Source organism: Ostrinia nubilalis, chromosome 3 (assembly GCF_963855985.1).
Source record: "Ostrinia nubilalis chromosome 3, ilOstNubi1.1, whole genome shotgun sequence".
NCBI classification, from domain to species: domain Eukaryota; kingdom Metazoa; phylum Arthropoda; class Insecta; order Lepidoptera; family Crambidae; genus Ostrinia; species Ostrinia nubilalis.
Genome location: NC_087090.1, coordinates 11,684,270 through 11,706,011, shown reverse-complemented (window position 1 = coordinate 11,706,011; position 21,742 = coordinate 11,684,270). Strand labels below are relative to the sequence as shown.

Here is a 21,742-nt window from a genome sequence, read left to right as displayed (position 1 = left end):
AAACGGATTATAGACTATCACCGTGAAACCATTTTAGACACTAGTATTATATTATCTGTGCTATGAGGAAACCACATTGAAAGAAGAAAAATTGAGATAGGTTTCTGTAGATAATTATGAGTATACCTGTATTTAAATAAGATGAATGTATATTTAGATAATTTATGAATGTAATAATATGCATCTGCTTAAGGCATATTAAAATAAAATAAAGCAGTATTTTCTGCAATAAGATTGTATTGATTATTATTTATTTTATTATACTTCCAAATTTAACTAAATCATCTTCTGTCACCAATCCTAGAAAGTGTAAACACACTAATGCTGCTCCCTGTTCAGCAAACTTTTTGTTTTTCTCCCAGAATGATGATGTGTATTTTTTTCCATCAAATGTCAATATTGTTCTGAATAATTTCTCTACTTGCTGTGTATCGTAAGTTGGTAGTTTAAGACCATTCTTTCCTGCCCATGAATGAAGCTGGGCCTTAGGCAGATTTAAATCATTAAAATTAGCTCTGATAAAACAAACCTGTAACAAAAATTTCATTCTTATTAACAAAAACTTAAATTCACATTAACCCACTTGTTACGGAGTTCACTTTTTCTATCACTTACCTTAAATCAGTCATGATAAATTTATCTCAAAACAATCGCTCCAAAACTTTATAGTTATTTACGTCAGTGTACTTATAAGACTTGGACAGTACTGCGAGTGCGACACACCTCATCTTTCAAATGTTGCACATAAAAATTGTTTACACTACCCACATTAGTAAAAATATTTATGTAAATTTATTAGCGTTCTTTTAAAAGAACGCTAGTAACAAGTGGGTTAATGAGCAATACCTAATTCAATACAAATTTTAGATAAGTAGGTAAAAGTTAAATTTCATACTATCATCAGTACTTGGAATTACTCACCTTCATTTGGTTGACCCCATCCAATTCTATGCTGGTTTCAGTACCAGAACTAGATTTTATTTTTTTCAGAGGTGGTTCCAAATTGTCTGGTGTCACTTGCCATCTTCCTTGAATTCCCATTTTCTGATGGTAAGACTGTTGTTTTTGACAGTACTCTTGTAAATCCCATATTGCACTGTAAAAATACAAAAGGTTATTAAATTAACTTTTAACAGCCCAAAGAGTATTTTTTGTTGTAAGGATAATCTCAGATATCAATCTCATTTTGGTTAAGTTTACATACACTGCCAATATGCTAACAGTTAAAGACTTACCATATTTGTTCTAAAGTTTGACATTCCAGGAATTGTCTTCCTCTTGGTGTTTCTTGTAAATCTCTTAAAATGTTTTGCACACAATACTTTGTATTTGATGGTGAATTATCATAATTTATAGCAAGTTTCAGATATTCCTTTATTACTGTATCCATTGGTAATAATCCCTCTTTTCTAAATATGGAACAGTTCCATTCAGCTGCCCTAGCTATCATAACACTTGTACAACCAGTCATTTCTTTAAATTTATGAATATCACTGTACTTCTCTATTTCTTTGGAACCCCCACTGAAAATAATATGTATATAAATTATCTAAGCTAGAGGAATAACATTTACCTATGTTATTAAAAAAACAAATTATAAAAGTTCATAAAACATGCCTTAATGCGGCCAATAGGAACTCTCCAAAACAGACTTTTTTACAAAGCATAGTTTATAACGTCGTTTGGAAATTCCAAGAATCTCGTTTTAAATTTTTGGATTCAGAATACTTACTTTGCAATAACTGGAATGGATATTTTCTCTGCTACATATTTGATTATATCTGGATGTACAGCATGTTGGGGCCTTTCGTCTCGTGTCCTGCCGTGAATAGCAATAGCTTTGATCCCAGAACTTACTAATATGTTTACAACTCTTAAAGTTTCCTCGGGGGTGTCTAATATTCTTATTTTACAGGTAACAGGAATAGAGAGATTATTTACCAAGGTTGACAATATATTGTATGCTTTTTCTGGTTGTGACAAAAGCGCTACCCCCATTCCACCTTTGATAGAGAATTCTTTGGGGCATCCCATATTAATGTCAATGGCAGCAACATCATTCTCCCTGAAACAGTAATGGAAAAATCACAATTACCATATCTTGCAAGGAGAGAGATTAGAATCATCTTGGAGTGATTAGAAATACTTACACTAATTTAGCCACTTTTAATGCCCTGGTTGGATCTGAAGTACCAAGTTGCAAAACAACTCTATCTTTTTCTTCTATGCATGTTCGGAAAACAATTGTTCCATCAGTCTGGTCCACATAATCCACAGTATTGAGAATTTCTGAAAAATTTAAGGATCTTGAAATAAATATTTATAAAATACCTAGCATAGGTACCTATTGCGATAAGATAATGTAATTACCATTCAATCGCCGTTTCGATCTCAAAAATTTCCAATCAATTAATTCTTCTGTGTAAACAATATCAGCTCCATAGCGCAATGCTAATAATCTCATAGGAAGGGTTCCAATACGAACCATGGGTGCAAGAATGATTTTATTTTCATACGATAACATGGTTATGATAACATAACCCCTTTTTCGAACAACACACGACGACACAACGTCTGACACTGACAGTACTGCTGACAGTGACAGATAGACACGCCTTAAGGTAGATTTTTATCTATCTGATGTGTTGTGTCGTGACGTGAGCGTGACGCAGAGAAAGAACGTAAGATTTTTTATTTTAGTATCAAATAAAGAGTAAAACGTAACAGTGGTTTGTAATTTGAAAATCTCTCTCTCTTACGTTTCCCCACCTTCTCAGGTTGATGGAAAATGCGCGACTTTCACTTGGCAGAGTTGGCAGGTCAAATGGCAATGGCAACATGTTTCGATTTTTTTATGGATAATAAGCGGAATATAGATGACCCAAGCTGAACTGTCCCACCAAACTCAATGACAGGGGGGCGCTACCATCGTTCAACTGTATGGTTTCCAACATGGCAAAAATCGGAACCAGCGATCCGGTACTGACGGTGGCGCCCCACTGTCAATGTCATGCATAGGATAGTTCCATAGTTCAGTATTTTGGAACTATACTGTCCAAGTCGAAGCTCTAGCCAGCCTGGGCGATGCATGAAGCTACAGATAATAATGGAGGCCACACTCCGAATACCTACTTGAAGCACAAACTAAGTATCACTATCTCGCTCTCTGTGGGCAGACTCGCTCTTTCTAAATAAACAAAAAATATAAAATTGCTCAAATTCAATGAAACCAATGTAAAATCTTTATTTCTTGACATAGGTATCATTAAAAATGATAAGTGTAATTACTGGTAAAACGTTTTAGGAAGAAATTACTGTAAAAAATGTGAAAAATGTTTACAATGATCCAATGTCGGAAATCACGAAATAAACACTTACCTACAAAATTTTGCACCAATTCTTGTGATAAAACAATGATTATTTCCTGTAAACAATCTCAAACGAAATTAACTGCTTAATAAACAAAATAGTAAACAACCGCCATGATGGGCCGGATTGGGCCGATGTTGCCACATGGTACCGATTACCCAGGAATTGGGATTGTAATTCCCTGATTCGCCAACACATTAAGCCTAAATGGCCGACAATTTTGTGATTTTTTATTTAACTAGGTAATCTTAGTTTCAAATATTAATTATTTATTTGTTTAACTTCTGATTTGGTTAGTGAATTGGCTATTTCGAAGAATTTACAAGGAGATTTAAATCAGAAGATAGCAATACTACAGTTCACACTAAAAAGAGAGGTAGGGCCGCAGAGAGCGAGATAGATATAAGTAGGTATTTGACTCAAGTTTTTGTTCCAACTCTGCCCTCCATTTTTATCTTTAGCTTCATGGGGCGATGGTACGGGAGGAGGCGGAAAGAGAAAGTAACCAAGATGGTGTTCACACTTTTACGTTTACGTCTTGGCCAATTTCCCGCATAGTGTATTTGCGCCAATAGACACGCAATATTATTTTGTAAACATGACCAGTTCATAGATTTACAAGTCAATGATTTGTTAAAAAAAAGCTCATCAGCTGACACCAGACACCGACTGTCACTGAGTGTCACTGTCACTGGGTATCGCTGCGCTGTCGCTTGGTCGCTGATACAAAACATAAACGCAATATTTTTGTTTGAAAAAAGCTAAATAAAACTAACAAATTCATATTTACAGCGCAATATTTCCTATCTCTGATAATAATGAAACCTACGGTTGCTGCTGACGAAATGTTTCCAGAGGGCGTTGGCCCATACATGGATTTAGAAGAAGTAAGTCTAATAACATGCCTCGTTTTCCCAAAATATTTGGAACAATTTTATCGATATTTTTGGATATAATCCAAAACGAACTAACTATAGTATATATATTTCGTCTGTTTAGCGTACTGATACAATATTTTTTAATAAAATAATTATGTTTCCCAATAATTCTCGGTCAGAGGGTAGTCTCAAGTCCTTTCTACATTATTACAGGCGTTGTATTCTCTTTGATTGCAGGCAGGTGGACCTTCGAATCTCTTGATGGATCTAGCTGCTAATGAAAAAGCTGTCCATGCTGACTTTTTTAATGGTAACTAAATTATTTCATTTTTAATTAGTGTAATAAATTATATACCATAATCTTTAGAATTAACAATGTTACCATACAATTAGTATTAAGAAAATAAGTAATCATCCAAAATATGATGAGAGTGAGGCTCAACACTTCTTTTATAAGTTTTTTGTCATTTTTCCTCACTTTGCTATCATTTAATATTTAATAGAGAAGTTAAGTTGATGCTGTACTCACCAGTAACAAGAGGTGACAGCAAATACAATAGTGCACATAGTAATAAATGTTTATTCATAATTTAATCTATCACTAGTGAGACAGTCTTAAAATTAATAATTTCCATTATGAATATAACATTGATCATATACGAATCCAGGTATCTACCTTATAAAATGCCAGATTACCTCTTTCAAAGTTAAATTCTAAGCCTTATTATTATATTAAAATTAATAAGTTACTTACAAATATTATTAATTCCATTTCAGATTTCGAAGACTTATTTGACGATGAAGACTTAAAGTGAGGAGATGACACGACAATATTATTATTTATTCATAAATCTATTAGCAATAAATCCATTTCTATAAATGTAATGTTTGTTCTTTTAATAAAATAATGCATGACAAATTATTTTTGAGGCAGTAAGAGTAACATTGGTGAAAGAATAATTAATTGATTAAAATAAAACTCATAGATAACGTAAGCCATAGCATATACTCACTTATTTTAATTTATATGAAAATCAAATTGGTGTAATGTGCGCAATTCCATCCATGTCTATACTGATTAACAGCCCGATCCAACTATTTTAGTCTAGCTAGCTGCAGACCACCAACTATACTATCGGCCAACTAAAAGTTGGTGGTGGTTGTGGTTGGTGGTGGTGGTAAACATTGGTACAGGTGTGACAGATGTCTGCGACCAGCATAAATTAATTGGGAAAAGGTCAAGGATCATTAGAAATAAAAGCAAAAACTTAAGGAATAATACTTATATTGATTTGTACTAAACATCGTTGTCACCTATTTGTTTGATTTGATAAAATAAGATTAGGTGGCATATCGCGTGAGTTCAGCACAGGTATGTAACGTAAGTATGGTACAGGCGCCGGGGCTACACGTCGACCTCCTCGCTACTGGGGGGCTACTCCGAGAATTGTGACACGAAGTTTCGAATGCTGCCATCCCTCTCACGCATGACGAGATGCCAGCATGAGCGACGGTGACAGATAGACCCGAAACTAAGTAAACAGCATCCCGGAGTAGCCCCCCTGGCGTCTGTAGTCGGCGGCGTCGGCTACACGTCGACCTCCTCGCTGCTGGCGTCGCTGTAGTCTGCGGCGTCGCCCTCCTCGGGCTCCTCGTCGCCTTCCACTTCCGCGTCGAGTGCCTCTTCCTCCTCTGCTTCGTCTAAGTCGTCCTCCTCTAATAACGATGACAGTTTCGTTATTACGCCTCGACCCATTTCTGTAACAAAATAAAAATTATTTTAACTTTCGAACCAAATCCCTAACTCATTAAAAACTGCTGAATGGATTTTAATGAAACTTTCAGTTTATTATTGTTTATGAGTATTTCTAAAAAAAAATGTACATTTTGAAAAAAAAAAGTGTGCTTTGAAACAGTTCAAAAGTTTTATATTTATAAATCATCACACAAAAAAAACACACACACAATTTTGAAGTATGAATATTAATCTTTAAGATAACGAAGAATTATAGCTATAATCCTACTTATTACCAAATATTTAGATATTTTAAAAATAGTCCTTTTTTACCTTTTATACAAAAACCTGTTTGCCACCCTAGCTTTTTCATGTATTTTTGTTTCATAAAATGCGATACGTAACTAAATTATTGTAAATTTCTTTGTATTATCGTTCTACAGTAATCGCAGTTTCTGTATCAAATTGATTTTCTATGGGGTGTCATAATGAATTGGTAATTTAAAGCAAAAAAACAAAATGAGTCGCTCTCATTTACTATTTCGTTATTTACTCTTTAGCTACGATTTATTTCTACTTTCCCATGGTTTCTGAACAATTCCGTATTTATTTTACACGGACAACAATAGCTGCACTCTGAATGGCTGTTGGCCTGACGTCTCCGCCATTACATCTATCGCGAAAATTAGTGAAAACGTGTGTGTTTTGTGGGATTACTTTTTCGTAACAGGCAGTAAAATCAGCGATTTTATATAGAACGGCAAGTCTTCATTTAACCATTTTTTGTAATACGTGTGGTACGAACATTTAGTAAGCTTTTATATTTGCTGTAACAAATTTTATCAAAAAAATACTTGTTTCTGATCTCATTTTGTCTAATATTTCGTTACGTTTTTTACGAATTTCGTTACGTTACGAAAAAGTACAACATAATGCTGAGTGTATACTGTTATTACCTGACTAAGCATAGTAATATTCACTACTTAATTTATTTCAAAAAATATAGAGCGTTAATAACAAAAGGATTGGATACTATCTGCTTTACAGAAGTGCCACCAGCAAAAAATTATCAAATCATTTAGATTACGTTTTTATGTGATTACTTCTTTTGTTTTTTTAGGAATGCCGCCAAAAACCAATGCCGAAAGGCAAAAAGCTTACAGAGAACGACTCAAAATGGATAAACATGATGGAACAAAAATAATTTTATTAAAATAGTATGAATGATTACTCCCTTATTTTATTTCTAACCCCTTAATATTACCCCATATTTGGGTGCATACTTACAAATATTTCGAATTGAATAAATGAAGAGCATTCACAATATTTCGCCAATGTATAACAAGCCTTATGGCCTTACTATTTCGTTACTACCGTTTCGTTACGTACATTTTTTTTGAGAAATACTCTTATACAATAGAGAATAACATGTCATAATATAGGCTTATTGATTAGTTTATTAGCCAAATTCCAGCTACAATAGTCCAGTCATTATAGTAAGTTCACCTCGGAATTCGAGATACCCAGCTGTAAGTCTGTAAATACGTGTATATTGACACCCTAAAAGTTGTCTCAAAACCTACATATGGTAGGGTGTAAGCAACTATTAAATTTCAAGGTCAACGGTCACAAAAATCGGTTTTTTGCGCTTTTTTTTAGAAATATCTCATTTCCTGTGGGTTTTTTGCTATTTGTATTTATTATCAATATTGTAGAATACTAAATTCTCTACAAATTTTGTTTAAAAACTTTTTTTATACGGTGAACCGTTTTCGAGATAGAGGGCGGAGAGCGCGCGGTCACTGCATCACTTCAGAGCCCCGATAACTTTTATAACCTCTACAATCCAGACGCGTTTCTGATTCTGCGATACGATTGGTCAAAACAGCTGACGTACGCTGTTGAACGACCAATCGTATCGCAGAATCGAGAAGCGTGTCTGGATTGTTGACGTTAAAAATTACCGTAATCGGGGCTCAGGTCTACTTAAGCGGTTTAGATTTTTCATACAAAAGGATTTTCCCGCTAATTCCTGTGGGAATTTCGGGAATTCCTTGTTGTAACTAAGCTTTGAGTTTACTAAGGTACCTACATGCCAAATTTCAAGCGTCTAACTTCCGTTAAGCGTTTAGATTTTTCATACAAAAGGACTTTCCCGCTAATTCCTGTTCCCGTGGGAATTCCTAAGTATACTATAACCTGCCCAGGTGTATGAAGAATAATTGTACCAAGTTTCGTTAAAATCCGTCGAGTAGTTTTTGTTTCTATAAGGAACATACAGACGGACAGAATTCTATACATGAAATATATTTTCAAAATAACTATCAGGGGGTGATTAGTGATCGATACTGATGCCAAAAATGCAATCAGTAAAATTTTTGTCTGTCTGTCTGTCCGTCTGTATGTTCCTTATAGAAACAAAAACTACTCGACGGATTTTAACGAAACTTGGTACAATTATTCTTCATACACCTGGGCAGGTTATAGTTTACTTAGGAATTCCCACGGGAACAGGAATTAGCGGGAAAATCCTTTTGTATGAAAAATCTAAACGCATAACGGAAGTTAGACGCTTGAAATTTGGCATGTAGGTACCTTAGTAAACTTAAAGCTTATTTACAACAAGTAATTACCGAAATTCCCACGGGAATTAGCGGGAAAATCCTTTTGTATGAAAAACCTAAACCGCTTAAGTTGACCTGAAGTGATGCAGTAACCGCGCGCTCTCCGCCCTCTATCTCGAAAACGGTTCACCGTATAAAAAAATTTTTTAAACAAAATTTGTAGAGAATTTAGTATTCTACAATATTGATAATAAATACAAATAGCAAAAAACCCATAGGAAATGAGATATTTCCAAAAAAAGCGCAAAAAACCGATTTTTGTGACCTTTGACCTTAAAATTTAATAGTTGCTTACACCCTACCATATGTAGGTTTTGAGACAACTTTTAGGGTGTCAATATACAAGTATTTACAGACTTACAGCTGGGTATCTCTAATTCCGAGATTCTTACCTAATTTAAGCTTAAATGACTGGACTACAAGTCATAAACTGAATTTGACACGGGTAAAGCCGCGGGTTCTGCCCGCGTATGACTGCGTGGCAGTTTTAATTGTTTAATGCCGTGCTAACGTCTAGATTCTTTTTATGCATAACAATAACAAGGCAGGTATATGACCGAAATCGCACCTGGTTAAGTGAGATGCAGTCTAGGGTGCTAAATATCTGCCCTGTAAATGCCTATTCACTCTCGCCTTAAAAAGGTTCAGTCCTGGATCTGTCAATAGGCCGTATAGGCCGCGGCCTAGGGGCGGCAGATTTCAGATAACGCTTACTCGATTTCAGAAGATAAAAGTTAAATAAAGATCCAACCCCACCCTAGCCTATGGGCGGCAAAACTGTAAATCCGCCACTGAAAAGGTTAATTGTTACAAGAATACACCACTGGTGTTTTACTAAGCTACAATAATTATCATGATCAAAATATAAGAATAAAGTTACTAAATAAACAGGCCAACCACCTAATGAAATAAGAAGTAAGAATATTGAATGAAAAAAGAATATTGTGTAATATAGTTCAAGACAAGGGCACGCATTTAGTCAGCGTGCGCAAATACAGCATTTGATTGCTAGACTTTTCCAAATAAATTATTAAAATTAGACTTAAATATAACACTTACGATCTACGTAGTATTCTAATGATTTCGGAACCATACTTTTCGCTCTTTCTATATCTTCTTCTGAACATTCTCCTTTATCTAAACCTGAAAATTTAAAGATATGCATTAAGCTTAGCTGTCTATAGTCATAATTAATAGTTCGGTGGAATCCTAATATGTACGTCAGTCGTATGTCGTCAAGCCACATTACCACGGCCGTACATTCGACCACACATTATGACATTATGAATGTTTGTTCCGCGTACAACTGTCGTGTCAACGAATTTATGAGAGAATGCAAAAAATACCAAAATATAATTAGTTAATAAATTACACTAGGAATGTAACTTACCAAAAAGCAGTCCCATCCTCTTCAGTATATCAATGTCATCGTGGATTTGGAACCGTTTATTAAAGTTAAACATGTATTCTGTCCTGAAAGTAAAAAAAAAGCATATAAATATTTATTCCACAAAAATTTACACAAGTGAGCTTGTAATATTTTTATCATCAAATACCTATGTTTCGATTGAACATAATGATTGCACTAGATACAGGAAATAGCATCATGGGATACTTTTAAAAATTAAGTATGTTTTACAAGTTGAACTGTAAGAAGTCTGAGTGTCCATGAATTAAAGAAAAAAAGTAGTAATAAGTAATTTGTACTCATAGTACTTACTTGTCATTTGAGATACTACAGTCGATCAATGCTTTGTCACTCGTATTTACAACAATAAAGGGCAGATGGATTGCTGAAGAAGGCGATGGCTTTATTCCTTTGTTTTCTGCATCTTTATTTCTCTCTATCAAACTCTTGAAGGAAATATGCTGAAAAAAAATTAAAATCTGTTTAACAAATCACTTAAAACATTTATTTTATACACTAGCTAAAATAATAGACAAGAACACTAGAGAAAAGGCAATAAACCAACATCAAGGATGATTCCATTTGTTTTTTAATTTTTTCTACAAATATGAAGCATTACTTTATTTACAGTAGGTGTGATGGAAAACTATGTAGCAGTTTTCCCTTCAGGATACAAATATGTATTTATATTTATGAAAAACAAAATAATAAACTCATAAATGCATAACATACCTGTAAGATTAGTTCTTGTAATTGTTGAGTCTTTTTCTGTATCTGCTCTAACTTGCTTTGTTTTTCTTTTTCCAATGAAGTGCATTCTTGCACTGAGTTAGTGGGTAATCCAAGCCACCGAATTTCCTTTTTTTCTTTAGAAATAATATTCATGGCCATCAATACGTTTAGTGCGTCGTATACTCTCCGCCGAATATTCTTTTGATCATATTGCTAGAATCATTGTAGTAATTAATAATTAAGATAATAATTTCAATCGATTAGGAGAGGAGCGATTAATGGTGTTTTTCCTGTCACATAATGTGCACAACTGCATGTTCCACCTACCAATGAAGGACGAAAAAAGGTCAACAGAGACCAAACAGTTACTGTGACAAAAACAGGCACCATTTTATTCACTCTTATATAGAAAAAATACACATACTTGGCTATCAGCTGAACCATGGATTCCAGTTGCAAACTCAAGTACAAGTTCATCAGCTACTTCATTGTATGAGGTGAACCCTTTAGTCCTTACTTTTTCACACACTTTCATGGAAAAATGCCTTAAACCTTTTCCGACTTTGTCAGCATGTTTACGTCTCTTTGTTGTACTGAAAATTAATATAAAGGTCAGTGTGTAACCCACTTTTGTCATTAGACACAGATAAAGCAAAACCATGAGGTAGGTATAATAAGTCTAAAACCATGAGGAAAAGAGATGATACTAAAAACTAAGAAATAAATATAATACAACTTACTATTCTGTAGGATGATCATTGTCAGAATCATGTCTTCTCCTAGAAGCATGTGACATAGTTGATGACTTATCAGAGGGTATTGGCACTAATTTAGGTATAGTGTGTATATACTTTAGCTCTGATAATGGATGCACCTGTAAAATAAAAATAAAATAGTAATACATTAAATTCCCTTTATGGTTGAACCAGACAATGCTTTACAAAAAGATAGACAATCAACTACAGATAGTGTCAATGATTACATTTTTTGGCCATCTTTGTATGCTATGCTAAAGAAATAAAACAATTCATACTACAAGTATGGAAATATTTAGTGAATCACCAGTTCAGTACATATTTTAGGTAAGTCCAAAAATTACAACATACAATGAATAAGACTCTCTGTATTATTTCATCTTCACTATACATTCAGACTAAGCCCAAGACTGTCCAGTGAGACATGAGAGTTACTAATGACTGAATAAACAAAACAATAATAGGTACAGTTTTGTAAACTGCACTATCTAATATGTAACATTTGAATGGTATAAACTATCATAATTGAGATGAGTGGTTAATTTTTTTGTTTTTATCTGTGTGTAGAAGAGTCAATGAAGATTTATTATCTTATCTTGTGTCAATGTTAATGGTTATTGGTGCATATCTTACCTCAGTAGGTTCTTCTTCCACAAAATCCTTTTTTGATGTTATTTTCTGTATTTGTGGTAAAGTATCTGTTGATGACTGTATCAAGTCTGAAATCAACACAGGTCAGTGTAAGAATTTAATGTTAATCTCAAGAATCTATCACAAATTGATGCAACAACTATGATAATTAAATCACAGCATAATAAGAGCTCTATTAAAATTACTGTGTACCAAAGTAAAGGCTACCTAATTTTATTATTTTGTATTCAAACAAGTAAATTCTCCAATATAAAAAAATCCAAATTTCAAGATAATTATCACACTTCTTTTTTCAAAATATAGCAATCAATAACAACTTACTTGATGCATTGATAATGTCAGTTAACTTCACACTTTGATATGTAGGTATCTGTAACAAGAAATTAAGATATTTATAAAAACCCTGCTCTGCTGTCTATGAAGCTATCAGCTATGTACATTCCAGGTTGGTACAAAATAGGCATGCACAATCATAGAAAACCTAAGTAATTGGTCTTTGAACCAATAGCTTGTGGTTGTGTTCAGGAACTCAGGACCAATTAGAAAATTTGCATTGTTGTTAAGTATTTCTTAATGACTGTTTTTGGACAATGCCATGTGATCTTTGTACCATATTTTAAATTAATTGACCAATTATTTTGTAGTATGAGAATTTACTTTAATTATGTATAATTGGCCACCAATAGAACTACAATATGAATTTTTGATATCTACTAAAAACTAAATGATACAAAGATTTTAGATGAATGAGGGGCACCTGTTCAAATACAAATACTGAGGTAGTGATGAATATTATGGGTATGCATCATACCTGTTCGATCCCTTCACTGTTGGTTGGTATCTTAATTAGTTTTAAAGAATTCGGCTTCAGTTTAAGTTGAGCAATTGATGGATTAGTTTTGTTTTGCACAAATTTTAGCTGTCCTATAACAAACGATCAATGTATTATTAATATCTATCAGAATGACTACTAAGTACGCAGGATGTAATTAGTACAAATAGGTGGATGTTTTCAACTACTACATCTACATCTAACTAACACTGAATGCCGGTAGAGCCCTTGCAGACGCCGACAAAGGTATTTCAAACGGACCTATCAAAGGCTAACCATTCCCTTTTTAGTTCATACTGAATTCAGTAAAAGAGAATTCTTTTAGATAAACTAGAAAGTTTATAAAAATGATGTTTACGTAAAAATTAAGGAAAAAGGAGGCAAGTTTTAGCGTTACTAACCATTGGCGTCATGTACTATGAATTTTAGCGTACTATTTTTCTGGGACATTTTCTCCGTAGTTCTTGGAGTAATTCATCCATTGAAAGAACTCGCTTTTTCAAGAATTAAAGCTTAGGTTTATGACCTAATTATATAGAGAATACTCAACTCAATTTACTGTATGGTCAAAATGGCGACATATTTTGGAATAAGATTGAAGGTCAGGAGCCGCTAAAATAAACACACACTCTTTAACGACGCCCCATATTTCCCTAGTTTTGATAATATACAATAATAACAACACTTTTGTAAATAATGTAACGTTAATTCTATCACGAAAGCACCAAACAACAGGGAGTGAAACAACGCGGGCTAAAAATTTACCAGCTGATTGGATGACGCTGTTCACGTGGTGGTGCGACTCCTTCCTTTTCCTTTGCCTGGGACTTTTGTTTCCGGAAAAGGCGCGAAACAAAAATTGACGTATGTCATTGATCTAGTAACGACAGATTGAGCATAAAGCTCATCAGCTGGAGATGGAGTCGACCACGACACGACACGTATTGAATGGTTACAATTTTAAACTTAATTCTAAGGTTTCCTGTGCCCCGATTGCGCTAAATATTTTCAACTACAACGCGACTAGACGACGAACAAATATCACAAATTCGTATCGCGGTGTCGCTTTGACAGCTAGTTCAAACGAAAACAAAACGCAAATGCTTCTTTGTCTATAAGCTGAAAGAGCTTTAAGTAAGCTGAAAGAAAGCTACTTTTTCTCAAACTCGAGTCAAACGCCTACATGAACATTTGCTGTGTTTTAGTGAAAAAATAAGTTGTTCGGACTTTTATTGGAAAGTGATTAAATCCGTTGTTTCGTTTTTGTTTGCACGTGAACTTTACCGCGATACCGAATTTGCACCTCAGCTGGAATGAAAAACGGAGCGAAACTAGAGAAGAAGCGCCAATGAATTGTTAAAAATTGGGGCCCTGTGCCCCGATTGCGCTAATTTTTAATGAATTTGTAATGTCTCCAATTAGTTCGCGTTTCATCTCCAGTTTACACTTCAGCCACGCTCCAATGTCATTCCAGCTGAAGTGCAATTCAGTATCGCAGTAAAGTTCACGCGCAAACAAAGACGAAACAACGGATTTAAGCACTTTCCATTAAAAATCCGAACACCTTATTTTTTCACTAAAACACAGCACGTTATGCTAGAATGTTTGACTTAAACATTTGAGAAAAAGTAGCTTTCTGGCAGCTTACTTAAAGCTTACAGTCTATATGCCTGACCAGGAACATAAAAACCCTGGCATAGAGGCGCGTCAATTGCATTTGATAGTGCAACACTGAGTACAGTCGTACCTGTGTTAAATTAATAGGCTAACTTTATGTATCAGGATTCAGGATTACGGGCTAATTTGATATTTTCATAAATTAACGAAAAAATATTATTATAGGTAACCTGGTTTAAATAAATTAAATGAAACCATCAATCGAGCTGGTAGGATTTATTTGTATTATTCATCAATAATCAAATTCAGAACTTTAATATTCAACTGCAATGTCTGCTCATGAACGCTTCAAACTCGGTACTTCTTTCCCAATTCCATAAAATTTAACACGAAAGTGACAAAAAAATTTAAAATGTGTAGTTGAAACAAACCATAGCTAATTTTCATAGTGGACTGTACTATACGATAAACATGTCAGTCAATTTGACAACCTTTGTCGGAAACATTATTCAATGAAAATATTGTCCGAACCCTTAGTATTTCTCTTCGACCAATACTTTAACACATTGTGAACCACTTTTCTTTCACGACTATAAAAAGATTTTAGCAATTTAATTCACAAAATCAATTGCGCACATTTAAAATAAAGTTTGTTTACACTTTGACAGCAATAGACTGACATGCAAGATGACATGTCTATGAAGTTTTCAGTTACTGTTGCCATTAAAAGAAATTAGTACCATTAGTTTTCCGCAATATGGCGAGGGTTTTTATGTTCCTGGTCGGGCTATACAATACTTATAAAGCGTATCGCATTGTATTTAAAAAAAATTGAGAGTTTAACAATTTTTTAAATTTCTTCTTCATCTTCTGCTTCATCCATCTTTGGCTGCGTTCTGTCATTACTGTCAATCGGTAGTTCAATCTGTCAATGTCAAAATTTGTTGGACTTGGAACCAAACCATCTGTTTTATTGTTTTAAAGTTTTCAATTTATTTTTCCATATTCTTTCATTTTTATTCGCTGTATTAAACATGTGGACATTTTTATCATTCTTCTTAGTTGCACTATCATCAATGAATACATATTCTTCATATTTAAATCATGTAAATTTACCACCAGAACATGTGATTTACTATTTCAACACATTTGAAACTGTCGCTGAAGCTTGTTTAGCTGACCCCGAGTGTCCTTTTAAAAACCTGGTCGGAAGAAAAGCTTGTTGGGGATATGAACGTAACTGTAATCAGTCTTTATCATATCACGTTAGACCGCGATGTCCCGGAGACCATCGTGGTTGGGTTCAGACGAAAGAAGCTCAGTATTCCACATTTTTTACCCAAGCAGACTTTGGTTAGTATTGGAACTTAATATTCTATAATAATAGTAGGTAAATTACTATCATTTATTATTTTTACTCACAGCAGTATCTGTAACTATAATATTTGTTTTTAGAAGGTACAACTTGTCTTTTTCCGTTGATTGTATTTAATTATCCGTTTATTTAATGAATTAATTTCGACTTCAATTGTTTTCAGGTTATGTTAAAGAACAAATAGAAGAGTTAATGGTAATGTGCGAAGCTTCATATCCTCTTGACTCATCCCTTGAATGCTCCAAATACTTAAGGTTGGTATACAGATAAGTAATGTCCTCATAATAAATAAATAAATAGATGTTAGGCCTGCAACTTTGTATAGAAATTTATATTAAACAACTAAATTGTAGATCTGTTATTCATTTTCAAATATGATTTTGGGACTTCAATAATTGTCCTAAATACTTTACAGAATCACACTTTCTATCTATGTATATAGGATATTTATTCGTTACATTCATTCATAAGTACAAATTCATACTAAGTAACAATTTATGAAACATCTAATTTTGTTAGTATGATAAGTATCTTTTATTTATCCTGTTTTATGTGCAATACTGCCTATTTGCATTATACATACATTAGACTTAACTAAATTATTTTTAAGTTTGTTTTATTTTCAAGCAGGAGATTTCTTTGCCAACCGTGCCTGATTTAATTGATTACCTAATTTGACCTTTCTATTTTTATTGAATCAAGCTACAATTAAGTTAGTGAAACTTACAATTTTCAGGTTTTGCAGAGGGCGGAACCTCATGCTGAATTTTACAGGCCTAGTGGGTCGCGGTAATAATCTTCGTTATAAGATGGACATATTAGGACCTGGACAAATAGGTAATTTATAATTTATACACTTTTGTTTTGGAAGTTATAAAATAGACTCCCTTACTAATAAGAAGTACCTACTACTGCATTTAACACCAAGTTAAATGACATTATGTAAGAAAATGACATTTTAAATGTCTTCAATATTTAACTAATTTTGTAAGAGGATTAGAGTTATTTTGAATCAAACTTTCACGTGATCCACATTTTGTAAATGTAACCTGTTTTGAGACAAATGCTTTATATTCTATAGGTACTCCTAAGGAGTAGTGTTAATAAGTTTTCTGCTACATTTCCAAAGTGATAAATAAGATTACAGGTAGTCCTCAAAGTGTGTTACTAATTCGATTCATTTTAAAAACTAATGGGCTTTTAGTTTTTTTAAATGTTCTTTAAATTCAAGCCCCATTGATTTTATTTGTCATTGTGTTTCAGGAGGCTATTGCAATTTGTATTCGGAGCGTCTCTTGAAAGAGGCTGAACACATGAGTGCCCTGCAATCATGGGCCCCGGAGCTAGTGAATTTTGTAAAAACAGATAAAAGGCCTATTCCAAGTGGTATTTGTGATGTTACTATTGATAAACCAACTTTCATTATGAAGTTAGATGCAGGTAAAAGCAGACTATATTAAGCCTAGGCGCAGACCACCGACTTTTAGTTGGCCGATTGTTGAGTCGGGCTGTTAATCAGTATGGAGATTGGAGATGTATGAAAATGCGCACATTACAAATTGAAATTGGACCCAACTATCAGCCAACTAAAAATCGGTGGTCTGCGCCTAGGCTTACTATGACTATTAACAAATTGTATATAGTAGGAATTTTTATTAAACGATTAACATCCTCTTTTGTTTTGTTTCAGCTGTAAACATGTATCATCACTTTTGTGATTTCTTCAACTTGTATGCTAGTTTGCATGTGAACTCTACTCATCCATCTACATTTTCAAGAGATAACCACATTCTTGTATGGGAAACTTTTACATATGACTCTGCTTTTAAGGAAGCCTTCAAAGCTTTTACCATTAATCCCATATTGGATTTAAAAACTTTTAGAGGAAAAGTTGTATGTTTTAAGAATGTTGTACTACCATTGCTGCCAAGAATGATTTTTGGTCTTTACTACAACACTCCATTGGTAAGTTATATTGATAATATTAGTACCTCATACTGTCGAAAGCAGGCAACATCAGGCCACGCATAGTGCAGTTGCCTTTTTTGCAGTTCTTTAGTTGCCAGTTGCTGTTTTATTTAAAAAGTTAAGCAGAAAATTAAAAACTTAATCAAACTTGATTTTTTTTCTCCCATTTTCAGATTTACGGCTGTGAGAGAAGTGGACTATTTCATGCATTTTCGAAGCACATACTACACTCATTGAATGTAAAGCTTCAAATACGCGATAGTGACAAGATAAGGGTTACTTTACTTTCTAGAGGAACAACATACAGATCGATATTGAATGAAAAACAGCTCCTGGATGCTTTGCATAAGGTGGACGACTATTATGTGCAAAGAGTAGTCTATGACAGGACTATGCCCTTCACTAAGCAGCTAGAGATAACTCATAACACAGACGTGTTCATTGGCATTCATGGCGCTGGTCTCACGCATCTAATGTTCTTACCGGATTGGGCAGCTGTTTTTGAACTGTAAGTGTAATATGGGTAGTTGAAAGTATACCTACATTAATTCTTAAAATAATTTAATTTTATACCTGAAATCCAATAAGTAGCAATACTTTCTAAAGTACGGCCAACGAGAAGCGATACCAAAGTAAACAAACCCAATGTCATGGGTGAACCTGTCTGACTTTGACATATTTTGGCGGGAGAACGAGACATTACGACAAATACACAAGATAGGAAGAGACAGAATATATTGTCAACTCGACAGTCGTATCGACCTTTTGTATCGCTGCTATTTGGCCGTACTTTAATAATGATAAAAGCTATTGCATTTGCGCTTACCAGTTGGCGGCACTGTCGATAAGGTTCTGGCTCTTGGTAGTGGCGCCATCTAGAGAGTGCAATATGGTTATACTATTTAGCATTGTCTTTCTGTACTTGATATTGGGTATTTGTATTGTACCCTGTGATTGTACCATTATATTTATGAACTTAATTATGTTTATTTTTAGGTACAATTGTGAAGATGCGAATTGTTATTTCGATCTAGCGCGATTGCGTGGTCTTAAATATGTCACTTGGGAAAACAAAGAGAAACTTGTTCAACAAGATGAGGTAAAATACTTTGAAAAGTACAAATATAATTTGTTTTTTTTTTGTATTGTTTAATCAAACCTCATTCAAATTCAAATGATTTATTTCTTAAATTATGGTACAGTGATAAGTTCTTAAATATTTTTTTTAATTTTAGGGACACGGGCCCAACGGCTCACATGCAAAGTTTACGAATTATTCTTTTGATGTCGAAGAGTTTTTAAGACTAGTTGCAAAATGTGCGGAACATGTGAGGAAACGACCGGATTTCAAGAGTTTTATTGAAGCATCACTTATGAAGAGAATGCATGAAGAATTATAGATTTAAAGGTAAGAGATTAAACAATTAAAAAATGTCATTGCAGAAATCTGCTAAAAAGGTCTGGGTTGCACCATCTTACTTTAACGTCAAAAATCTGTCAAACCCCAAGTAACATTTTACTCCATTTAAGAGTTCACATTTAGTTCCAATGTGTACTTAAAGCATTAGTACAGTTCACTCGTGATGTATAAGCTGTATTATTGCAATTAATTACACCTATACCTGTCTAAGGGACTTATAGGAGTATAGACTAGTGTAGAGTTATACTTTTATACGATTGTTGGTGTTATAATACTCTAACAACTATCCTTTAGTCAGCCATCTGACTAAGAGCATTATAGGAGGGTAGAGATACGGCAACCGCTGTTTAACGGCCTACTTGTACGATGTTATAGAGCTAGCATTTTAATAGAACACACGTGGTCATTTATAAAGCCAAAGGCTGTTATGTTTACTTGTTTTAGACTGTTATACAGCTAGTAGCTGTAGTAGGACTTGTTTGTGATAATTAAAATAACCTTTTTTACTATCTGTACAAAAGTGTTTCAATGGTTCGCATGTACACTGTAGGCTGTTAAAAGGACTATATGTGTTGTCCATTAACATCAATAGCAGTTTATTTGTCCACAAGTACTACTCTTATTTGCTTTAAGCTGAACACGAATGTGAATGTGATATTCTATTACACATTTCCCCAAGCCTGTTTTTAGTTGTTCATGGTGGTTCTGTACATGATGCAGAGGAAAATATTATGCCTGAACCTGAAATTTCCCTTCAAAATATACCAGATATCAGAGTGTGATGATTGCAGTTCTTGTGATAGTGAATACCATTTTGATTTGGACAATTATTTAACCTTTCGCAAAAAAAAATAAGAACATGGGCTATTGAAAATCGTATTCCTCATTCCGCTTTGAATAAATTGTCAAGCATAATAAACGAATTTAAACCGGGAACACTACCGTCTGATGCTTTAGGTATTCATACTTGACTATTAGTACCTGGGCTAGGCGATTTAACGGACATTAATAATTTTTATTGCGGATCTCTAAAATTTCAGTATTTTTGTAAGAATTAAAGATACACAATTGACCTGAACTAGGTACATCTTAAAGCTGTACATAAGTTCACATTAGAATAAATTTATAGAAATTAGCGCTGTAGTGGTACAAATGTGGAACTTCATATAGATAACAGCATTCTAACAGAACACATGTGAACCTAATATACGCTCACCGCATTAAATTGGAGTTATAACAGTTCACATAGCCGTATTTCATTTCCACCATTTTGTTCTACATAACCTAAAATATTTACCAAATAAATCTCCAAAATTAATGCAGATTTATCACAAAATTCGCAGATAGAGCGATTGAGTTTTGGTTTCATGTTATAATTAATTACCGTAATATAATTATAATGCCAATCCAATATCAAAAACTGAAAATTGTAGATTTCCTCTCAGCCAGTTTTAAATATTTTAAAATGAATATCGCGTTTTTACAGAGGCGCGTAAATATTTTAGCTGTAAATATGTATACATTTCACGATAAAGTTGCATTCCCAATGGCATTAACATTATTAAGTATTTAAAACCCGTGTTATTATTTGCATAAATGATTATCCGCCCGAGTTGTTTCCCTCTTGGCACTCACGTACAAATACCAAACTAATATTAAAATGTGGAAATAATTTAAGACACACGTGAACTTTAGGTAGCATTGGAGTACTTTTGTCGGACTTTATAACTTTGAAAGCTGTGCATTTAGCCACTTGTTACTCTTTATTGTCCTCACGTACGTTGTATGGTTCACACTGCGTCCCATATAGTGCCGTAAGTCAGCCTTAAGTACGATGTTACTACTTAAACTGCTATTATAATGCTATTATACTGCTAATGTACAGCCATAGTGAACTTAAAGCTGTCTAATTTGTGCCCAAACTGGTTCTATAAAAGCATTATAGCAAGCTATACAGCTCGTATACAGCTGACATACACAGCTTGTGGAGTACATGTGAACGACTATTGAACTCTTAAATGGAGTAAAATGTTACTTGGGACGCCATACAAAAAGCACCGGTTAACGTTATAGTTACCGTTAAAGTTAGGTGGTGCAACTCACCCTAAGGTAGGAATAGATATGTAGGAATGTTAGGTTCAAAGACATTTCAACAAAAAAGTCATGTGACGTTTATGTATGGGTACAACGGCAACGTCGCGACGTCGTATTAACCAATACGTATGGACATTTACTTCTAAAATTCCAATTTGAGGCTCAATTAATTGTTTATGCATTGATATCGATATTTTATGAAAACGAATTTGCTACTTTCAATGAATTACAAAATATGTAGTGGTTTTATCAAACAGAACAGAGAGATTTTTCCCATCTAATAA

At 33.9% G+C, this 21,742-nt stretch overlaps 4 protein-coding genes across 4 annotated transcripts; 2 read left to right on the top strand and 2 right to left on the bottom strand.

Annotated features, from left to right (window-relative positions):
- Positions 1-217: 217 nt before the first annotated feature.
- On the bottom strand, positions 218-2,598 carry LOC135087945 (tRNA-dihydrouridine(20) synthase [NAD(P)+]-like). Its single transcript, XM_063982804.1, has 6 exons — positions 2,371-2,598; positions 2,151-2,289; positions 1,733-2,065; positions 1,236-1,523; positions 922-1,096; positions 218-529 (listed from the first exon to the last, which is right to left on the bottom strand). The coding sequence occupies exons 1-6, from the start codon at positions 2,522-2,524 to the stop codon at positions 251-253; spliced, it is 1,368 nt and encodes a 455-aa protein (XP_063838874.1). The 5' UTR covers positions 2,525-2,598; the 3' UTR covers positions 218-250.
- A 1,444-nt stretch (positions 2,599-4,042) lies between these two features.
- LOC135087940 (COP9 signalosome complex subunit 9) lies at positions 4,043-5,132 on the top strand. Its single transcript, XM_063982801.1, has 3 exons — positions 4,043-4,256; positions 4,485-4,557; positions 5,025-5,132. Exons 1-3 carry the CDS (start codon positions 4,188-4,190, stop codon positions 5,060-5,062), a joined length of 180 nt encoding a protein of 59 aa, XP_063838871.1. The 5' UTR covers positions 4,043-4,187; the 3' UTR covers positions 5,063-5,132.
- A 383-nt stretch (positions 5,133-5,515) lies between these two features.
- On the bottom strand, positions 5,516-15,325 carry LOC135088168 (transcription factor Dp-1). Its single transcript, XM_063983057.1, has 12 exons — positions 15,317-15,325; positions 13,750-13,861; positions 12,964-13,076; positions 12,474-12,522; positions 12,135-12,220; positions 11,487-11,620; positions 11,171-11,339; positions 10,747-10,959; positions 10,327-10,475; positions 9,997-10,079; positions 9,666-9,749; positions 5,516-6,005 (listed from the first exon to the last, which is right to left on the bottom strand). Exons 1-12 carry the CDS (start codon positions 15,323-15,325, stop codon positions 5,836-5,838), a joined length of 1,371 nt encoding a protein of 456 aa, XP_063839127.1. The 3' UTR covers positions 5,516-5,835.
- A 235-nt stretch (positions 15,326-15,560) lies between these two features.
- On the top strand, positions 15,561-20,673 carry LOC135087926 (EGF domain-specific O-linked N-acetylglucosamine transferase). Its single transcript, XM_063982781.1, has 8 exons — positions 15,561-15,954; positions 16,140-16,230; positions 16,713-16,813; positions 17,240-17,416; positions 17,667-17,941; positions 18,118-18,452; positions 18,941-19,043; positions 19,180-20,673. The coding sequence occupies exons 1-8, from the start codon at positions 15,636-15,638 to the stop codon at positions 19,342-19,344; spliced, it is 1,566 nt and encodes a 521-aa protein (XP_063838851.1). The 5' UTR covers positions 15,561-15,635; the 3' UTR covers positions 19,345-20,673.
- Positions 20,674-21,742: the final 1,069 nt, after the last annotated feature.